Raw genomic sequence first — 17,889 nt, forward strand, 5'->3', positions numbered from 1 at the left:
AAGACCACTGCTGTTGAGGGAAATTAGTTGTGCTTTTTTTTTAAGGACAAAGAAAAGCAAAGGGGGATATGTTGCTAAAATGTTAAACGTGAGATCACATAAAGGATCTAAAGTTAAGCTCTGTGTTGGATGCAATAGGTATGACTGACAGATGTTTTTGTTTAAGGGGTCTCCAACAAGTAGCTCGCCAATAGGTTGACAAACTGAGACACAAAATGACCACGATATTAAAAGTGAGGTAGCTAACTTTGGGGGCCATAGAAGTGTCAAGTGGTAATGTTTTCTTGGACCCCGAGGAGTTTTAATTGATGTAGCGAACTATGTCAGCTAAAAGTGTAAAATAGTCATGAACCTTGATGTGAAGTGAAGATTCTTCATAGGCTTTGGGTATTGTAATTTCATATAGCTTCATTCATGTGGCTGGGTTAGCTCAGTTGGTAGAGCAGGCGCACATATATTGAGGTTTACTCCTGGAAGCAGTGGCCGTGGGTTGGACTCCGACCTGCGGCCCTTTGCTGCATGTCATTCCCCCTCTCTCTCCCCTTTCCTGTCTTTATCTGTCCTGTGGAAATAAAGGCCTAAAAATGCCCCAAAATAATCTTTAGCTTCATTCAGCTCTTGTGTGTTATGTAAATAAATGTAAGCTATGTGATGTAAGTAGCTCTTTGCCACTTTTAAAGTAGCCCTTTTTATGAAAAAATGTTGGAGACCCCTGACTTAGAGGGATATACTGCCTGCACCGCCATTTGTTGCAAAATACAAAGGGCTGCATGTTCAAGTCACATAATGCTCTATAGCTTTGTTTTAGATGCCCAAAGATTGGAAAACACTTGGCAGGCTGAGATACTGCATATTCACATGAGAAGGTCTGACATCTGGGATGTAAGAGTCTGCTGCCAAGCAGTGTTGTGTTCATGTAATTTACTTGTCAGAAAATCAAACCCAAAAACACATGGGCACTCAAGCCTGACAAGAAATTTTTATATTTTATTTGAACAGAAATTAGTTGTGATAGGTTCTCTAATTGCAAAAGTGTGATTAAGGTACATGGGCACTATGTACTAGTGCTACATTGCTGCTAGACAAATCTATCCAGTAAATAAAAGTCCTCCTCCAAACATGTTTTAAATATGTAAAAATACTGATAAGTATTAAAAGCAAAAAGCAAAAACTCTGAAAAGGGGCTGAAAGAACATCTAATCTTTCTCCATCACTGAGAAATTCTGGATTTGGTCTCGTGCCCCGTCCGCCAACGCTGCTCCAGTTAGGTTGACCGTAGTCTCGCATTGCCAGACCTTCCTCCACAGCGCTGCGGAGGAGGGTCTGGCTAGTCCACACAGCATTCCAGGATGAGAGAAAAATGTGCTCTGGTTTATTGGCATTTCCTTACACCAATCACAATTGTCTTGGGTGGCGCTAAGCGCCAGACGGAGCAACGGTGCCTCTGCAAAATGGTCTCGGGAAGTTAACTTGTTTTGGTGGAACGTGTAACGGTCAAAGGTTGTTTTAGTCGTGCAACAGAAAAACTCAGATTCGACAGATAGTCTAGCTAGCTGTCTGGATTACAATTACAATTACAGCTGTCTGCCATCCAGCGTAATTTTGTAAATGTGAATGTGAAAGTGAAACGTTGTCAATACAGACTAGGTTGACCTTAGTCTTGCGTTGCCGCATTGACGCAACTGTGTGTTGCAGTGCTGCTGCATCAGTGCTCATATCTGTTTGTGAAACTTCCAGTTCCCTACACACTAACCTATGCACACGCCTACACTACTACATTACTATGACCAGTTGGAACTCATTAAAAGTGACTAATTATCTGTATTAAACCAGTCTTCAATCAAGATCTATTTACCATTATATCCTCCTCTAGACACAAGTGCTCTCTGGCACTGTAAGGATCGTGGGAGACTGCTCCTGTGAAGCATCAAGTCCCACTGGGGAAAGACAAGTATTGACGAGCAGGTTTCTTAACGTCTTTGATGCATTTGTTTACAGGTTGCCATGGATCCCACATAGGAGAGCCACAGTAAGAAAGACATTACAATTACAATTACAATATTGTTATTCATTTATTACCATTGCACTGAACTGCCTTGCACTATATTTATATTTAAATCTTAAATCTCAGATTATACTGATATTGCACTATTCCTTCCCTCTCTTCAATTGTTATTGTATATTTCTTGTACATTTGTAAATTCTATTGTATTGTTATACTGTATACCTAACATTATTTTTTATTTTTTTTATATTTCTTACTGTCCTTTCTGTTTTTATTCTTTATATGTTAAGTGAGTGTTGTACTTTGAGAGCCAAGATTAACCGGAGGCAGATTCCTTGTTTATTTACGCAAACCTGGCCAATAAAGCTGATTCTGATTCTGATGCAACAGCTTTGCATTTTAAATGTGAAGGTGAGTTTGTCTCACACTGTGGTCAGCAACTTTATAGTTTCAACCGGTGTGTCCGTGCCACACAGCAGGACTGATGACTGAGTCATCTGTAATGGTTGCTGATGCATAACATATGAAGTGCTATATTTGGTTAAAGTCAACGTCACTTCATGTCTCTCAATTTCCCTTCATCCTCACCTCACATACATCTTTCATGTCATTTTTGTCAGTGTTGATCAACAATCATTTATTCCTTCTATTTTCAGATTGCAAAACATGCTCTTTTCAAATTTGAAGCCGTAGGCGTAAAGTGCGTGTAAAGTTTTGCGTCTTTACACACCCTCAAAAAATGCCAGCACTAACGCTCTACGTATCTGATATCGGGAATGATATCTGCATGATGGTGGAGACTTTGACACATGACGAGTCCGATGAATTTAGATTAAATGCAGCTTTATTCAATATTGAACAAGTTTCTCACCGAGAGATAGATAACCATGTGTACACATCTACCCATAGTGTCTCAACAAAATGACTCCTCCTTCATACTTTTTGGGGCTTCACACATTCCAAGCTATCTATTTCTGTGGGACACTATTACCTCAAAACTAATCCTTTCATGGAAGATACTTCTAATAGATTAACACATTCCAGGCTCCAATTTCCTGTGGGTGAAGGTTGTCCTCAAATTAACCATCTTGTGTAGTACACTACATACAAGATATGAAATATATTTGAAACGTGAATTTCCAACCTATCAGTATCATTTGGTCTGATTGCTGCACTCTCAGCCAGTGAAGCTGACAGCTCATCCTCTGAGACGCAGTGTGAGTAGGTGGAGGCAGGACGAAGGAGTGAGATGGAGACAGAGAGAAACAGCGGGTGGGGTGCTGGTGGAGAAGAAAGGGAGTGTTTCTGAGTGTTGAGTGTGCGTGGGCGTGTATAGCCTTAGTTTGAAGTGTTTCCCCCGCTGGGGACGTCTGTTTCTCATAGACCACTGCTTTGGATCGTGTCACACGCGAAGCACAAACACAGAAACGTATAGGGCAACAATAGCAGATAACAGACACAAACACACTGATAAATGTGTATCCACACATACACAGTCACAACTCACAGGATCAACTGTGACATTCACCCACACAGCACACACTGACCCATGCCTTGCAGGCTACAACTCCGTTTTAGTGGAATGAAATCTATTTACTTCAAGTATTTTCTGTCATCATCCCTGTGTCATTTCTATACAAGATGGCTGCAGGAAGAAACAGTCAAACACTGATGGTGGCACCTTACAGGATGAAACATACGCAGACTCACTTCTGTAAACTCAAATACAGTTTTTTGTCTCGCAAATGCACTTTTACTTTTGATACTTAAATAGCCTACATTTAGCTAATAACACATATCCTACTCCTCACTTATTTTACTTAAAATATCTGAATACTTCCTTCCTTCACCACTGTTCAACTCTGTATCTTGGTGATCTTTTGGCAAGTAAATGCTTATGTATTCTTATACTTAAATTAAGGATCTTTTCACAAAAGTATTTGAAAATGCAATATGCAGACACTCTGTATCTTGGTGATCTTTTGGCAAGTAAATGCTTATCAACAAAAAGTACCTTATCTCTTCTGTATTCTTATACTTAAATTAAGGATCGTTTCATAAAAGTATTTGAAAATGCAATATGCATACACGCACACACACACACACACACACACACACACACACACACACACACACACACACACACACACACACACACACACTGATACATACAGACACACACACACTTTATCTTTGGACCTGAAAAAAAATATTGAAAGAATATTTATTCACATCTCTGGAGGAGTGGATGGCATTGTCAGCAGCTGTTCAGCAGCCACCTGTAGTTAATGTCTGGTTTGGTTAGATGTCTCCTGGACTAAATATTAATAAATCACAACATATAAAAAAAAACTCATTTTTATTAGAAAGCACATATACTCACGACCTTGGATTGTTTAGCTTTTTTTTTTAGTCCCCACCACCTTTGCCTATCTGTCCCAAGACCCACTGACAATGAGATCAGCTAGACACAGGGCACAAAATAACACAACATATGAAAAAAATATATTCCTTCAATCAACTTTAGGGTAATCTGAGATTAATCATACAGCAGTTATGTGGGGGATGCAATTTCTGACTCATTTATAGTCTAATTTTAATAGGTATTTCTAAAAAATGATCCACCCACACTGGTCCAATTGAAGTCCCTATCTGATACATTTGCCACCAAAGCACTGACACCTTATTATATTATATTATATTATATTACATATCAACTTGATTATTCTACTGTCCTCCAAAGAAAACAATCTGTATTGTTATTATTATTATGAATATTTGAAATTTGGACTCAAGTGTCACCTTGTCCATAACTTACAGCAGCTTACAGGTGATGCTTTAATGATTCTCTATGCACAAGTGTATATATACAGGCAGGGGCAATTCTAGGATAAGAGCATTAGGGGTGCCTGGAACCCTTTTAACGTATTTTTAAGCATTATTCTCATGTGCTAACTGTGCATTTTAACATAATTTTGGACCATCGTGGTAGGGAAACCATGAATTATGTACCGTAACTAGAAAGTCAACAATGCTGAGAAAACTTCCTTTAATGCTGAGCCACAGGGTCGTTAGGCCTACTACAAAGGTGAGGTGGTTTTACAAATGAAATTGGATTTTTATCTATGGAAAAACAGACATTTCTGATATTCACTTTCAATAACTATAGAACATTTTTGATTTATGCTATTTTGACCTTGGCTGTAAAGCACTATGTTCTGTAAAATGGCTCAGAATTTTTTTCTGAATGATCTCGGCATTTAGATTATGGGTTTAGTTTCACAATACTGTGATATTCCTAGAGCAGAACTCCTTTTTATTTATTTTTTTTATTTTTTAAGCAATTATTTTTTTAGGGGTCAAGTTTAGGGCTAAAATCGTCCCTGTACACAGGTTCTTCATGCACAACTTATTGTTCCATAATAACACACAACAACAGTTATGGAACGAAATAACTGCACCGTGCAGTAATAAGCAGCACGTGGCAGAGTCACAGTCAGCTGCAAAGACAACACCTGTGAGAAGGCGCTACAGTATATGTACAGTGTCACTGCATGGAGCTGTGCCAATGTGTCTGCAGGGCCAGGCAAAGTTTCCTGTCTTATTGTAAAGGTCTCTGCGTACCGAATTTTGTACAATTACTTTAGATGTTTTTATTGTGGTGCATTAGACTAGGTGTGGACAGGTGACCTTTTGATTTGCACCTTTTTATAGAAAGTGAATTGCCATCATAACAGCAGTAAAAGCTCTTGGGAAAGTCTTTATTTGCTCAAACTGCTGGTGCTTTCTCTGCGCGCGTCCTTGCCAGACTTCAGCTCCATCAGCTCCACCTCGTGCTTCGCCGCAGTCTCCAAAACTTTCTGCTTATTGTAGAAGACCACAAAGTTATTTATGATGGGGTGGATGGGCAAGGCGATGGCTATTACCCCACACAGAAAGCTCACGGCTGCGTTGCACTTCCCGAGCGTGGTTTTGGGGTAGATGTCTCCGTAGCCCACCGTGGTCATGGTGATGATGGCCCACCAGAAAGAATGCGGGATGCTTCTGAAAAGGGTCTCTGGGTGGCTTTGCTCCATGGTGTATGCCAGCGCCGAGAACACAAAGATCCCCACGCCCATGTACATGAGGAGCAGCCCCAGCTCCTTTAGACTCTTCTTGAGCGCGTAGGTCAGAGTCTGCAGCCCGGAGGAGTGGCGCGCGAGCTTGAAAACACGCGCGATACGCATGATGCGGAGCGCCTGCACCGCTTGTTGGACGTTAGTCAGCTCCATCATGGATGTGGTGCCAAGGTAAGTGAGGGACAGGACCACGTAGAACGGCATGATGGCCATGAAGTCAATGACGTTCATGAAAGAGAGCGCAAAGTGCAGCTTGTTCGGAGAGGAGGCGAGGCGCAGGAAGTACTCCGCGGTGAACCATAACATGCAGGCGGTCTCGATCCCCTCCAGGACCGGGTGCTCCACCAGTTTTCCCTCCGCGTCCGTCACCTGGAGCTCCGGGATGGTCCCCACGCACATCACCACCGCAGAGACCAGGACAGAGAGGAAGGATGCGATGGCAATGATGCGCGCCGGCAGGGAGGAACCCGGCTTCTCCATCAGCCTCCACAGGAACCTCTGGCACCGCTGGGTGCGCGTAATGCACTCATCCACCTCCAGATCCTCCAGGATCACTTTCACTTTGTTCGCAATCTCTGTCAGCTCCTCCTCCTTCTCACTTAGGCAACTTTTACAGCACTCGTCTAAAACATTTTGGTCTATTTTCCAGAACTCCATCTCCTTGATGAAACAGATGGGGCAAATGCCGGGTTTGATGTGGATTTCGCCAAAGTAGTAAACGTCGATGATGCATTTGAAGGCTTCAGGATCTCGGTCAAAGTAAAACTCTTTTCTGCATGGATCGAAGTCATCACAAAGTGACGAGATAACTTCATGGTTCTGGGTTGAGCAGTTCAACAACTCCGCTAGTCTGCTCTCCGGGTAGCGGTTCAAAACCTCCCCAAAAAGCACCACACGGACTCCGCCAATGTTCACAGCAATCTCCCCCTCGGCGCACAGCCCAGTTCTATATTTTGGCTTCGGAACTGTCCACATTTTACTTAATGTTTGACTGAATAAATATGTAGCCTATCCTATAACGTTAAAGTAAAGCGTACTGACCACAATTGATGTCCATTATTTCGGCGCGTAAATGTTTTCTCTTCAGACTGTTTCATGCACTGAATGGCACAGCTTTCCCTAACACTTCCCTCTCTCTCTCTCTCTCTCTCTCTCTCTCTCTCTCTCTCTCTCTCCATCTCTCCATCCATCTCTCTCTATCCCTCACTCTCCCACTCCCCCTCTCTCTCTCTCTATCCCTCACTCTCTCTCTCTATCCCCCTCTCTCTCTCTCTCTCTCTCTCTATCTCTCGGAACAGGTCTTTCTTCTCCTGTCTGGGAGATGCAATATAATAAATATATAGGCTGTTTAGGTTGAGAAGACAATGCAGTCAATAGGCTGTGTGTCAATTGAATGAGCACCGTTAATCAGCACTGCACCCTACAATACAGGCACATTCTAACTCCTCCACAGTGGTTATAGATCCCTATTGTCCATTTAAAAAGTTGGAAGGTAAATAAATTTGGAGTGAATTACTGGAATGTGTGTTGGTAATATCCAAAGGAAATCTTCCAACACCAAACACATTGATTGATCAGCTATAATGCATGATAGCTGATAGAAAAGTGCTGTGAAAATGGAGACAGAACAGAGATAGTGCACTCTCTGGTGATCATGTGCTGCATAGCATTCTGAAAGTAACTAAGTACATTTACTCAAGTGCTCGTTAAGTACAATTTTGTGGCGGTAGTACTTGAGTATTTCTTTTTCATGTTACTTTATACTACTCCACCATATTTCATAATTCTGTATCTGCCAGCTGATGAAGTTACTGGTTAGTTTTCAGGTTAGGATTTTAAATTTTACATCTTTTTGGTGGGTGTGACCCCTTACAAAAAAGCAGTGTAGGTGGGCTCATTGTCACGTGTCAGATATCTGATTTGTTAGCAGTTAGGCCTACACCAAATTCCCGCTCTAAACTACTCACATGATTTTATTTAAATACAAGTTTGAGTGCCAAAGAGGTAAAACTCTCCAATATTTCACAAAAAGAAAAAAAAAATATTAGAGAATAGTTAAAAAAAGTTTTTTTAAACAATTCTGTTCATCAAATTTGTGTTATTTCTTTTCTTACCTTGTAAATCATCCAACAACCTTTCAGATTTATCTTGTGACCCACAATATTGGGACATGGAACCAAACTACCTAAATGAATATAGCTAGAGAATTCAGATTTGGCATTACACAATGTCAAAACTATGGACAGTTTTTAACAAAGGATCATAATAGATTCAGCCAAACCAGAGCAATACTTTTTTTATTCTACATATTCTTCTTCCTTTCTACATTATCCACAATGCAACTTGACCAAAGACAGTTCGGTCGGAATAGTAATGCTAGTAGCGGCTAGTGCAGCCTCAAGCAGAGATGATGAGTGGGCTACAGAGGTCTAGTAAGCTCACTTCTCTCTGACTCCCCAAACTCAGATCTGTTTCATTTTCAAACTTGTAGCCTTCAGAGCCGGGACTTGTGTATTTCACATTGCTCCCCCCGGAACCACAAAAGGCTTTTCACAACTTTTTTTGTACTTTTTTTCCCACATAACGCAATTGTACTCCCCATGACCTGCAAACAGACTTTTGTGTGTTAAATTGGTGGAGTTCCCCTTTAAAACTAGCTTGACTAGCTACAAAATAAAAATCCTATGTACACGTTAATGTGTCAGTATACAGTATATATAATATGTTAGTCACAGTGGCCATGTTTCTGCAGAACAACTGTGTTTACTTTCTTAAGATTTCAGTGCTGGTTGAAATGGCGACACCTCTAGCTACTGGTGGTAACCCCACCACTAACAATGAAAACTACTATACAGACTATATTTACATTGAATTACTATACTGAAAAAATCTTGACCATAAATATTATCAATAATGTAGTCTGATTTCATGAATGGATTCAGGATTATAACCCTATATGATATGATTGCAGTACTGTTTCTTGGGTTATTTTACATTGTGGTATTGGTACTTTTACTTAAGTAACAGATTTGAGTTCTCCTTCCACAAATTGGTAGCATTACATTAAAAAACATTCTGATGTAATGAGTTAAAAGTGATGTGGGGAAAGGGAAGTACAGAGTGATGCTGTGCTTTCCCTTCAGAATAATATAAATAATATACAGTATAATGCACCAAAAATGTATGGACTTTTGTGTTGAACAGTGTGCAACTGCGCATTAAGAAATCACACTGTGGTGGCTGTTAGGTCTCTAGGAAGATGTACTCACTTAAAATGCTTGAATGTGCACCTTGACATTAACATTTACAGTGCATATTCTTGCATATTCAAATGGTTCCACAGTTCCATGTGCAGCACATAGCAAAGTGTAGTCCATGTGCAGCTGATATTGCGGGTGATATGTGCAGTGAAGAGGACTCAAATCCATCCACTGTTCACTTGACAAGATCATTTACACTGCTGTCCAAGGGAAGCTTGACAGTTATTTCTGGCTCATGAGAAATGTTGAAAACCAACATATCCAAGATATCACTAGTTGTGTTTTATTTTAGAGTTAAGGGTCTTTATGTTCCTGGCTCTGAGTGGTCCGCTCCACCACAGGAGCGACAGAGCCCATATTGCTTAGTCATTGTGTGGGTCCTCTCTTTGTTGACTGTTAGCTGATCTCCAGCAGATTGGTGTTGATATGGAAGCAGACGTAGGACAAGTACTCATGCTGACAGAGTCCTGGGATATCACAGCTTACCTGCTTGGCAGAGGGAGACAGGAGAACACAGACATCAACATTACAGTAAATCTGACTGGACAAACACTCACACTTACTTGCTATTATTGGCCTACGAGAAGCGTTGTCAAATTCTCTCATTACTATTCACCACATATACTTTCTTTCTTGATACAATATATTTCAATTGTGTTTGTATCTTGATAGTGAAGCCTTCAGTATGTTTGAATCTTTACAACACTGAATGTAAGCAACATGCTAAATGAAAAAGTGTGAATGAACTTGCCAAAGCCATTGGTGGAAGCAGCAATACCACAATTTAACAATGTCTTATCAATAATTATATTAACAATGGATCAAATCACTACATACAATGTGAAAGGGGTTGCTTGTAGTGTTGAACCTGCATAAATTATCACCTAACTCTTCATTTCCCCTCGACTCTACGAAGCATTCAGTTCATTGTTTTGGTTTTACAGACCACGACTTCATTTAGTTCACTCTCAACACTCTGATCAAATTTGTTTCACACAGAGCAGACAGCTTTTTTATAGAATCTCTAATAGAATCTCTATTAGGGGTAACAAACCAAATATATGCCTCTGGAATGTGTTCAAGTTAAGTAGAGGAATAGCACAACATGGCAATACATTGAAAGTTTAAGTAATTAAAAGTTGTACTTGTGTTAAAGAGGTTAGTTGCTCTCTACCCATGGTTATAGGCTAAAACACTGTTGTGTCATATAAATCCATGATGGAATAAAAATAAAACCCATTCAAATTAAAACTCCATTATCACTTTTAATTAAAACTGGCTCAGGTGTCATCCTGGGACTGATGTTTCACAATTAGGCCAAGTGAGTCAGTTATTGCTGATGAAGACTGTGAGATGTGGTTAAAAGCTGTGAAAAAAGCTAGTAAGTGGACCTTGATTTGACATTTTGACACATACTAATCCCGCAGTCAGGAGTGAACATCCATGCTCCAAAATGTGTATGTTTGTGTCTTTATACCTTTTGTTCTGTGCTTTAGATAAAATATGAATGTTAAAATGGCATAATCATAAGCAACGTTAGAAGCAGAGAAAGTGGATTTGGCCTCTTACATCTGTCTTGCTGGCAGTGGCGGTGGGGTCCAGATGTATGAAGAGAGAGGCGAGTTTTTCTCTCAGTTTCTTTGAATGCTTCTTGTCCGTGTGCAGCACAAGAGCCTGATAGTTCACCGGTAATCCATACCTAGCAGGAGACATCCTTATGAGTCTACTCACAGGAATCTAAATCACATGTCATTTTTCCATTCATGTTGAGAGGAAATCACTATTGTTATCAGCACTGACCTGAGGACTGATTCCACAAACACCCTCATTGCTTTCAAGTGAATCCAGGCAACAAACACCTCACTGAAATTCACCTTAAGCCAACGCACGAAGACTCCCTATGGAGGAGGCATGCACTTTTATAATATACTACAATACACAACATATTAATAATAACAGAATAATAAAATATTTTACATACACACAAATCCAAAACACTATATATATATATATATATATATATATATATATATATATATATATATATATATATATATATATAATTAGGGGTGGAGAAAAATCTATTTACATTTATTTATATTATATATATATATATATATATATATATATATATATATATACATACATACACTACCGGTAAACTAATCTTTGGGGTCACTTAGAAATTTTCATTCCACTCCATTATAGACAGAATACCAGCTGAGATCAGATGCATTGCTTTTTTAACCAGGGCAGCAGTTTTCAGATTACATTATGTACATTATGTGCTTACATAATTGCAAAAGGGTTCTCCAATGTTTTCTCAGTTAGCCTTTTAAAATGATATCAGATTAGTAAACAGAATGGGCCTTTGGAACATTGGATGAATGGTTGCTGATAATGGGCAATGTAGATATTACATTAAAGATCAGCCACCCACTCAGATCAGCTGGTATTCTGTCTATAATGGGGTGGAATGGAAATTTCTAAGTGACCCAAAACTTTTGACCGGTAGTATATATAAATATATAAACTATAGAGCAGGGGTCTTCAACATTTTTTAGGCCAAGGACCCCTTAGCTGAAAGAGAGACAGAGTAGAGACCCTTTTAGTTGCATATTAAACTGGGACAGATGGATGAAAATGGAAGTATTGATATAATGTATTATTCAAACATTATGTTTTAATGTTAACCATACACGTGGAAGGCAAAGTAAGTTCTTAAGTTTTAAGGTAAACTGTATCTGTGGATGGCTACCATAATGGCTACCTTACTTAGTAAGCATTTCATCAATGTTGTGTAAATTTAATGGGTTATTTTTTGTACGAATAGGCCGATTCATCTTTGCTTATAATATGTTGGATTTATGGAAACAAACAAACTTTCAAATAATATATATCAAACAATAATTTGGCGGCCCCTCAGCAGTGACTCTGAGGACCCCCTAGGTGTCACGGACCCCGCTGTTGAAGATCTCTGCTACAGAGTATGATGTTGGACTCACATATTGTTCCTTCTTGAGAACACTATGCTTCTTCATATCCTGCTGCTTCTTCGCCTCCATATCAAAGCTGTAGTCGCGCACGGTGAACCTGTGTGGATCATAGGCTACACTATGGTAATTGACACAGACAACACAGCTTTTACTTGACTCTGTATTTTCTGGCAATCCGTCCTGCTTACTTGCTCTCCTGGGCTTTGGCTTTGAATTCACACACAGCTCTTTTGAAAAGTGTAACTGAGAAAAGGCCTCCCTCTCCGTCCTCGTACAGCTTCCTGATGATCACACAAAATAATGACAGAATATTAGGGCGACACATGAGGACATGCAGCAATATGTCAGGCTGAAAGACAACAAAGAGAAAAAAAGTGAAAGCTGAGTGATATTGATGTAAATGGACTGTTCTTATATGGCACTTTTCTAGTCTCAACGACTACTCAGAGCGCTTTAACATTGTACAGGAACCATTCACCATTCACACACATTTACACTCCAACGCACAGCATCGGGGGTAACTCGGGGTTCAGCGTCTTGCCCAAGGACACTTCGACATGGGACTGCAGTGCCAAGGATCGAACCACCAACCTTCCAATTGGCAGGCAACCGCTCTACCACTGAGCCACAGCCGCTTGATGTACTGTAATACTGCGTTGTGATGGTAGACTAGATATTATGCATTGTGAATTTCTATAGCAAAGACTCTAAACTGTTATGTTATGCAAATTAACCTTAAAAGCTGTAGGGCTTTCACAATTCATCCATGACAAATTTTGACAAAACTTTCAGTTTTCGCTCTGCTTTAGTTGCCATGCTACAAAGCACTTTATTTTTCTTATAAGATATGCTAGAAAAGAACATTTCCTTCCTTGCAACTGATCCAAGCTACACAGACTCTTACTTTCTGCCGGTAATAGAACACCTGTGGTTACTTAGCCTGACCTTTTAGAGGCTAAAAGAAGGTACTTGGAGCTTTGCGGGTGCTCTTGTACTGAGATTAAGTGGAATGGCTTGTCTTACAGCCGAGAGTGCATAAAGACAGCTCACCTGCTGGACCGTGGAACCACAAACTCTGACAAAGACTCATAGGTCCTCTCCCACTGCAAGTAGCTCCCTCTGGGACCAAAAAACATGAACACAAACACATTTACACATAAAAAAACAACACATGCAACCCTTATGTTACACCATAGAATGAAGGTAGAATAACTTTTAGTGTCACCAACCTGGTCACCACTACCAGTAGAGTGGTGAGGTACTCTGAGACCACCAGGTCTTCCTTCCTGACTATGTCATTCAGACTGCGAGTTTGCAAAGTCCCACTGGGAAGACAGACATTCCAGTTCAACATTTCATTTTTCATAAAATTATTTAGATTTTTACTTAATGTGTCAGTGACGTCACTCACTCTAGTTTGTGCTCGAGGCTTTGCAAGCTCATTTTCACACTGTTATACGCCGCAGCTCGAGATTTTAATTCCGTCTCCATCTGGGAAACTTCCTGACACACATGCAAGTATTAACAGGACATGTAAACATCAGGAGTGCATTTGATATTAACCTCAAACTATAGTCTGGGATAAGAACTAATATATTGAATACCTTTAATATTATTTAATAGTTGGGGTTTGTTGGTGTGTAAGACATGGGCCTTTACCAGGCAAAGAGGGTCTAATGTCAAGTTGCATTATTAGAAATGTAGAAACCACATCGGAATTGGAATTGGTCCCCGGCTTTTTTAAAGACACAGTGAAATGGTATATGCAATTCCAAGCTCTAATTGTGTGTCCAAGTGGTAATTGTTCATCTCTTGTTACATGCTAAATATTAAACATGAATATGAAAAAATCGTAGCCAGCACCTCAAATGTGATTTTGAGGAAGGTATGGGTGGAGGTGAACAGTCCTATAGCCATATATCTCTCTACATCTATACAATCAATCAGTCAACCAATCAACCAATCAACCAATCATTTTATTTGAGGGGCAGTCTTAGACAGTTTCGTCATTTAGACTCCTAGTGGCCTCGTCCTGAGCCTCTCTGTGCTGGCCTGGAGAATCTGGCTGTTACCTGGGTGGTTTGGATCTTTAATGATTCTCCTAGCCTTTTTCTTGCAGCGCCCCATGGTGTAAATGTCCTAAAGGCAGGGCAGGGCCACGCCTATTGTATGTTCATCCGAACGAACCACTCTTTGCAGGGCCTTACGGTCCTGTTTGGGGCAGTGCTGTTTCCCGTCAGGATGCCCTCAATGGTGCCGGACTAGAAATTCCTCAGCTCTGTATCATTTGCTATTTGCTAAGCAACCACCACTTTGAGAGGTCCAATCACATCTGAAGGACTTCATTAAAATCCCTCTAGATAACCCATTTTATTTCGAAATATGTTACATTAGTGAAGCTACGGACACTATAACTTCCAATTCACTGTGAGTTTCAATGTTTCTTTTGTGTCTTCCAACTTTGCCAAAGTACAATAATAAATTGTATGATTTATATATATGTATATGTATGTATGTATGTATGTGTGTATGTATATTCATTTAATATAAGTACCTTGTTGATGATGTCTGTCAGGCTGGAGAGAGGCAGAGCTGTGGGGTACTTGGCTTTGTCCCACTGAAACTTGGTCATGTAGCTCATCAGCTCCACTTAGAAACACACAAGAAGTCATAACCTAAAAAGAAACCAAAAATTGCACAACAAACACACGCCGCCACACAGTAGAATAGGAGTGTCATTCCGAAAACATAAGGGGAAAAGCACTGTAAACAAGCACACTACATATAAGGAGTCACACAGCACTGCACTCCAGCTAAAAGAGCAAAGCCGGCAGAGAAAATACCCCTCAGAGACTGGAGGTAAGCTTTCAGGGGTGACACGGCCGCTGTCTGATTCATGCCGTGGTCTGATGGGAGAAAGTGATCAGAGACAGTGGTTAGCTTGGTTTGGGATGGACAGCTGTTCATCTCTCCTAATCTCTGAATGTATGTGTGGATGTTTGCATGTATCCATGCATAAAGACCCTGTTTAGGTAGCTCTTAGTCTCATTTGCAGTGTGTGTCACCTTTGGCTTCTAAGCACTCTCCTGATGAGTTTTTATATGATGTAATTAACACCCCCAGCATGTATCAGCTTGTGTGTTTGTGTATGACTGACCTCCATTGGCTAAGGCGTTTTCCAGCACTTTGTCACTGGACTGCTCCATCACCTCCCTCATAGTCTGATGTGTTTTTTTAATCACACTGACAGGAAAAACATCATAATTACAGAGGCGCTTCAACTTTTTTTGTTACAATTTTAATCATTTATTGGCTCCTATTGTGGACATTGGTTTTTGGTTATCCAAGCAAAGACCTCTAGCTTAAAATAGATTAAAAAAACAATGAATAAAACTGAATAAAAACCAGTCTGGGCTAAATTACAAGACACGATCTGTTTGGTTTGATCTCCCTAAGCCTCATTTTTATGTCGCAAAGAGACTATAACATCCCCTACACAGTCCCAGCTCAGATACACCAACAATGAAATTCAAAGCAGGAGGGAAAACTAACCGTCAGCTGACCCTGACTATCAATTAATCATGGTGTAGACTCACACAAGCTCAAAGTTACAAGTCTTAATTAAGGACAAAGCTGCACATTAAGCTACAAACGTGAAATGGCCAATGACAATCATGTTTTCGTGTGCGTCAACCGAGCATGGGCAATATTAGTTTGATTCATCATTCTTGGACTTTTTTACCTTTCAGTCAGTGTGTCGAGCTTGGAGAGATCATCTGACACGCTGAGAAGACTGTCCAGTATTCCCACCTGGGGTCACAGCATAGACATCACAGTCAGTGTTACTGTGGCTGATGTATTATGGATTTGACATAGAGCTCAAACACAACAGTACGCAACAGTTCTGCATGTATAATGACTAGTGAATGTACTGGCATTTAAGATTTTTCGTGTAGAGATGTTCACATATGAAATTCATGACTACAAATGTACATGTACGTTTGAACTCTTGGTAGAAATGAAAAACTGCTGTTAAAATATGATTCCTGGTGAACTGAGATCATGCTGAGTAAAATGGGTCAGATGGAAATTTTGTCTCAAACTGTAGCGAGCAACCTGAGCCTGTATTCCTTCACCAGAGAAGGACATCAAACACCATCATCCTCCTCAACTACATTACTGGTATAAACACCGCACAAACATACAAGAACAGTTATTTGTTTTTGACAGTGCTGTTCTCACAGGGCAAGAAGAAAGATCCCTTCATATCTGGTCCTTATGTCTATATATTTGATCCGTTTACTTGGCTCCTCCTAGACTCTCCCTAAGAACAGATACACAGCATTACCTTGAGATCTGGAATGGAGAACTTGCTGCAGGAGGCCAGGTTAGTTTTGACAATTATGTGCTTGAGTTTTTCTACACTGGTTAAACTGGTCTTGTCCAGAGGGACAGAAATAAACGAAAATTCTGTCATGACTCCAAGTGCTTCACATAGAGACCTCCAGTCAAAGTCCTCCTAACAACAGGCTTTGGCACCAAATAGCCTGTGACCTAGAGCAAACAAACATACAGTAAGGTGAACTCCATCATCAAAACATATATAGGCGTTCACACAGAGCTGACTTTGTGAAATAAAATGTAATGTTTTTCTTTATATTATTCTTTTTCTGGTGTCCCTAGGAGCACATTAACATTTGCCCTTAGTTATGGCTACTTGAAGTGTAATAAAAGAAACTACAAAATGAAAAGAAAGTACCTTTCAAAGCAAGCATTCTTACCGTCAGGTTATCTTCATGACTGTCCTGTGTCAGTCCCACTGTGAGTGTTGGAAAGTCTGAGCGGCAGCTCCACCTGAGACCGCCTTCTAGGATGACAAGAAGCTGTTACATCACTTCAGGTGATTTGAATAGACTAACTGAAATTGATTGACTTTCAATTTGCAACTTTGCTTTCACTCTCCATGTTCCTCAAAGAAAAAAAAAGAACAGAGCTGTTTTATTCTAAAGCATTTGTAACACTTGTTGGGCATTTGGAAGGGGGGTGGGTAGATCAATGGGAAAATGGGGTGGAAAAAAAAATGATGATTTGTACTGGCTTTAAACTTGTATCAATGTAGTTGCACCAATAAAAATTATATTAAAATATGATTTTTTTTGTAACTTTCTTATAAATGGGAACAATAAAAAACGTTGCCTGTCTAGAAAGGCTGCATCACTGAGTTTACATTTTACACAGAATATTTATGTATTGTATTGTATTGCATTGTATTATTGTATTGTATTTTATTGCATTGTATTGTATTGTATTGTATTGAAGGCCTATCATATTGTGTTGTATTGTTTTGTAGACTACTGTAGTTTTGATAATATTTAGGCCATTTGTAATAACCTGCCCAGGGAGGACAGATGAAAATAGCTCATTAGCCAACTCTGTCACATTAACATTAAAAGGTGAAAACTGAAATGTAAATAAATAACGTTAATAATTATTTTTAAAAAGAAATATGT

The 17,889-nt window shown here is 39.8% G+C and overlaps 2 protein-coding genes across 2 annotated transcripts; both read right to left on the reverse strand.

Annotated features, from left to right (window-relative positions):
- Positions 1-5,766: 5,766 nt before the first annotated feature.
- Positions 5,767-7,098, reverse strand: kcnf1b (potassium voltage-gated channel, subfamily F, member 1b). Its single transcript, XM_028566311.1, has one exon. The coding sequence runs from the start codon at positions 7,096-7,098 to the stop codon at positions 5,767-5,769; it is 1,332 nt and encodes a 443-aa protein (XP_028422112.1).
- A 2,681-nt stretch (positions 7,099-9,779) lies between these two features.
- LOC114547081 (V-type proton ATPase subunit C 1-B-like) lies at positions 9,780-16,856 on the reverse strand. The gene is made up of 12 exons (XM_028566313.1): positions 16,728-16,856; positions 16,122-16,189; positions 15,537-15,622; positions 14,934-15,028; positions 13,791-13,882; positions 13,609-13,704; positions 13,430-13,498; positions 12,568-12,660; positions 12,389-12,476; positions 11,184-11,281; positions 10,953-11,082; positions 9,780-9,869 (listed from the first exon to the last, which is right to left on the reverse strand). Exons 1-12 carry the CDS (start codon positions 16,854-16,856, stop codon positions 9,780-9,782), a joined length of 1,134 nt encoding a protein of 377 aa, XP_028422114.1.
- Between the last annotated feature and the right edge of the window lie 1,033 nt (positions 16,857-17,889).

Source organism: Perca flavescens, chromosome 20 (genome assembly GCF_004354835.1).
Source record: "Perca flavescens isolate YP-PL-M2 chromosome 20, PFLA_1.0, whole genome shotgun sequence".
NCBI classification, from domain to species: Eukaryota; Metazoa; Chordata; class Actinopteri; order Perciformes; family Percidae; genus Perca; species Perca flavescens.

Bases quoted from the DNA above. Each gene is read 5' to 3' on its own strand.
- kcnf1b (XM_028566311.1), bottom strand. From the start codon at position 7,098: ATGTGGACAGTTCCGAAGCCAAAATATAGAACTGGGCTGTGCGCCGAG.
- LOC114547081 (XM_028566313.1), bottom strand. From the start codon at position 16,856: ATGACAGAATTTTCGTTTATTTCTGTCCCTCTGGACAAGACCAGTTTA. The intron at 15,623-16,121 runs GTAAAAAAGTCC...TTTTCCTGTCAG, and splicing joins CTCGACACACTGACTGAAAG to TGTGATTAAAAAAACACATC. The intron at 9,870-10,952 runs GTAAGAGGCCAA...TCTGCCAAGCAG, and splicing joins CCACTGCCAGCAAGACAGAT to GTAAGCTGTGATATCCCAGG.